Source organism: Xenopus tropicalis, chromosome 2 (assembly GCF_000004195.4).
Source record: "Xenopus tropicalis strain Nigerian chromosome 2, UCB_Xtro_10.0, whole genome shotgun sequence".
NCBI lineage: Eukaryota > Metazoa > Chordata > Amphibia > Anura > Pipidae > Xenopus > Xenopus tropicalis.
This window is the reverse complement of record NC_030678.2, coordinates 117,129,979-117,133,559: the sequence shown is the minus strand read 5'-3', so window position 1 is coordinate 117,133,559 and position 3,581 is coordinate 117,129,979. Positions and strand designations below refer to the sequence as shown.

The 3,581-nt window shown below is 37.8% G+C and overlaps 1 protein-coding gene across 3 annotated transcripts in view; it reads right to left on the bottom strand.

Moving 5' to 3' along the window:
- Positions 1 to 3,581, bottom strand: part of cars2 (cysteinyl-tRNA synthetase 2, mitochondrial) — a 68,240-nt gene that overhangs the window by 131 nt on the left and 64,528 nt on the right. For all 3 annotated transcript variants that reach the window (XM_002933007.5, XM_012957888.3, XM_012957887.3), the window contains exons 12-14: positions 3,355 to 3,478; positions 1,814 to 1,912; positions 1,151 to 1,390 (exon numbers count right to left, since the gene is read on the bottom strand). In XM_002933007.5, the coding sequence (XP_002933053.1) occupies positions 1,151 to 1,390; positions 1,814 to 1,912; positions 3,355 to 3,478 (463 nt within the window). The remainder of the gene's footprint in view (positions 1 to 1,150; positions 1,391 to 1,813; positions 1,913 to 3,354; positions 3,479 to 3,581) is intronic.

Sequence of the window (3,581 nt, the reverse complement as noted above, 5' to 3'; positions counted from 1 at the left end):
CTGTAATATTACAATATCAATTTTAATACCAATGAAGTGTGTAAGACATTGTGCTGCATTAAATGTTCTATACACCAGTAATTCTAACATCATGGTGGCATATAGAGGGGGAGAATGCAGTTGGTGTTACAGTATATAAAATGCCCTCCAGTAATCACATAAATTGAAAGATAAAATGACCATTAATATATACATTTATGGGATCTATTATCCAGGATGTTTGGGACCTGGAGTTTTCTGTAGTTTGAATCTGCACACCTTCAGTCTACTTAAAAAAAAACCAACAGAATTTTTTTGCCACCAATGTAAATTTATGCAGCATGGTTACCATCAGTTACAAACTGGAAAATGGAAATGTAATAGTCCCCACAGTTCGAGGCACATAGCCTATGTGCACCCACGTACCTGCTTTGCTAGATGTACTGTACAATACTGCCTCTAGAGAAATTTTAACCCCTTCATACATTGTGACTTTCAGCAGATTTAGGGTAAATGATACTATTGTATTTCCAGAGAAAATTTAACCTCCAGACAATAGAGGGCTCCGTCAACATATCTCATGCACTTGGGAGGCTGTAGTAATGAGCAGTATAATTTAGGGCCATGGCCCACAGGGGTATTAGTTGTCCATGGTTAATTTTGGCTACCGTGCGCGACTAATCTCCTTGTGGGCCATGGCCCTTAAGTGCTAAGACACATTTTTGGGTTTTATATAGTATTGTACTAGTAGTGTGTGTTCACAAAGTAATTTTAGCTGCTTCTCAGATGTTTATCTTTGAATTTTGATGAAGCTATCCTTAAAATTTTGGGAACCCTATGACACTGGTCAAGTTTAGGAAACAATTCACTTGGCTGTCAGCTTTTTGAAATGGGAGGAAACATTCATAAGGAGAAAATCCCTGGCAAGTAGCATCCAAAGAATCTCTATTGTCACTATGCAAGTAGTAAGTCTTACATACCATAAGCATTTATACCAGAGGGTATATGCTGCTGTCATTAGTGATACATTAAGGGCTATTGCAAACAGTTGCACAAGTTCATATGGAAAGTGGCAACATTATGCAACAGGCAGTGAATGATTACTGTGCATAACTAACAAATACTGCAGTAGCTAGAATAGCTGTTTCAATGGGTTTTTTTTGGGGCTTACCTTTACATTTATGCCATATACAGCCAGATGTTGGCGCATTATGTCACAAGCCTGTAGGAGTGGTTCCCTTTCCAGTAACAACTGCCTTCTCCTCTCCTTGTATTGCTGTTTTTCCTCTTGTCCTATTGCATTTGGTGATTCATCTGCAGCCAGGGCGTAATTCCGCACCTTACTTCTAAAACTGATCATTTCTTCTACTACATTAAAGAGAACAGCCGAGTGTCTATCTTCTGCAGCGACCTAAAACACCACAACACATAAGTCAAGAGCTATAGAGAGCTTCAATGTAGCAAATGAGTTATCAGAAAGGGTCTTTATATGAGCTGCCTTCATGCATAATAATTTGAAGAAATGGTCCTTCTAGCCGCTTAGCAGCAATTTTATTTTAAAACTTAGAAAAATTATCCATACCCTGCAGTCTTTGTTTTTATTATTGTCTACTTCAAATAACAAGCACTCTTATGCCTATGTATTACTTGAGCTTTCACTGGATGTGCACTTCTATTAAAGAAACATTTCTTTTCATAAAGATTTCATTGCTGTAGCAAACATACTCCATGAATTATAAGTGCATAGAAATAGACTTTTAAAAGACAGTTTAACCAAGCACTAGCATAAAATATAGTAAAAAAAAAAAAGTATAATATCATAGCAAAAAAGTACCTGGTTTTGGCTCAAGGAAATTCCCAATATCTCCAGAAATTGTTCAATGTAAGAGATCATGGCACCATAAACTACAGAGCTCCTGGGAGAGTTTGACTCCTACAACAGATAGAAAGCCTACATGACCTCACAGACATTCAATACAGAAATGCTGAAGTTACTACACAAGCTTAAAGTCTCAGAATCTCTATTGCAATAATGATTTACACCTTCTAAATTGAGCAGTGGGAGTCACCATCTTGGATTGTTAGGAGTGCCAGTGATACTCACATGCTTAGTGTGCTCCGGGCAGTTGTTGAGAAGCAAAGCTTAGGGGGCATTGCAAATTCAATCAAAGAAAATTAGGTTATCCTTACTTAAAAGCTGATGCTACAGGGCCGAATGTAAATTACACTGGTTTCTGAGCTGCCATGTAATGTTAATCTGAATTAATCACAATCAGTCTTATATTGTTATATTGTGTCATTTATATTATATATATATATATATATATATATATATATATATATACACACACACACACACACACACATATACATACATACATATATACTAGGGATGTTCAGGATTCAGGCTTTTTCAGCAGGGTTTGGCTAAATCCATGCCTCTGGCCAAAACCAAATCCTAATCTTTAAAATCATGTGACTTTTTGTCACATAAACATGGCAATTGAAAAGTTTTCACCATGTGCAAAGCGCATTGGTTCTCTTTAACACTACCTTGTTCAGTATTCGGCCAAATCTTTCACAAAGATTTGGGGGTTCAGTCGGATCCTGAAATAATGGATTTGGTGCATCCCTAATATATACAGTATATTGTGAGTCAGTCCCTAAGCCCAGTAAGTGACAACAGCACAGAGCATGTGCAGTGAATCAGCAGAAAAGAAGATGGGGAGGTACTGGGGGAATCATTGGAGGAACAGATCTTACCTGCTAAAGGGCTGTGGTTGCCTTGGGCTGGTACAAAAGCCCAAAACATAATGTGCAACACTTCTGCCCTACTACTTTGTTAAGCCTTACTTCTCCTTTAAGTGCCAGAAAATACTGAATTGTTGCCCTTGTACCATCCCAATATCCCTGTATCTGAGAAGAGCCAATTTAGGCTGCTTGTGTAGCAAGAAATTCACACTTCATCAGTGCACTCCAAGTAGTATAGAAGCCGGAACAGTTCAAATTTTCAATCTTTATTGGCACAACTATGTATCACAGCTCGAGGTCTAAAGCGTTTCGTGTCAGCACACTTTCTCAGAGAATTGGATATTATAATGTAAGCATATAGGAAGTTCTCAGCGACAGAAAAAAACAGGTATAAAAAGTAGCTTTTACAGTAGCCTTTTTACTTTTTTTATGGTAAATGGATTTTCTGACAAGCTGAGAGCATTGTAGGTGGTTTAATAAGATTTGGACATTGAAGGTAAACAACCCCTTTAAGGACAAGTTTAGTCTTGGCTCATTACCACTAAAATAATAATCTATGGGGCATTTCTTAGACTGCTGCAGAGTGGACAGCTGCCATCTTTAGATTATATCCTGATCGGTTACCTTGGAAACAGCCTTAAGCTGTCTGTTGCCATGGTGAATGAGGTCCATAACTGCATCAACTGCTCGTGGGGTGTCAAAGTCATCTGAAAACGCAGCCTTAACATTTACTTTTGTTTCATTCAGCCTTGGACAAACAGCGAGAGGAAATTTTAGCAGTAGGAGATAGTACATCTATTCATATGGGTCATCTCCATTTTTTTATATTTCCATGAAGCACATTTATTTAA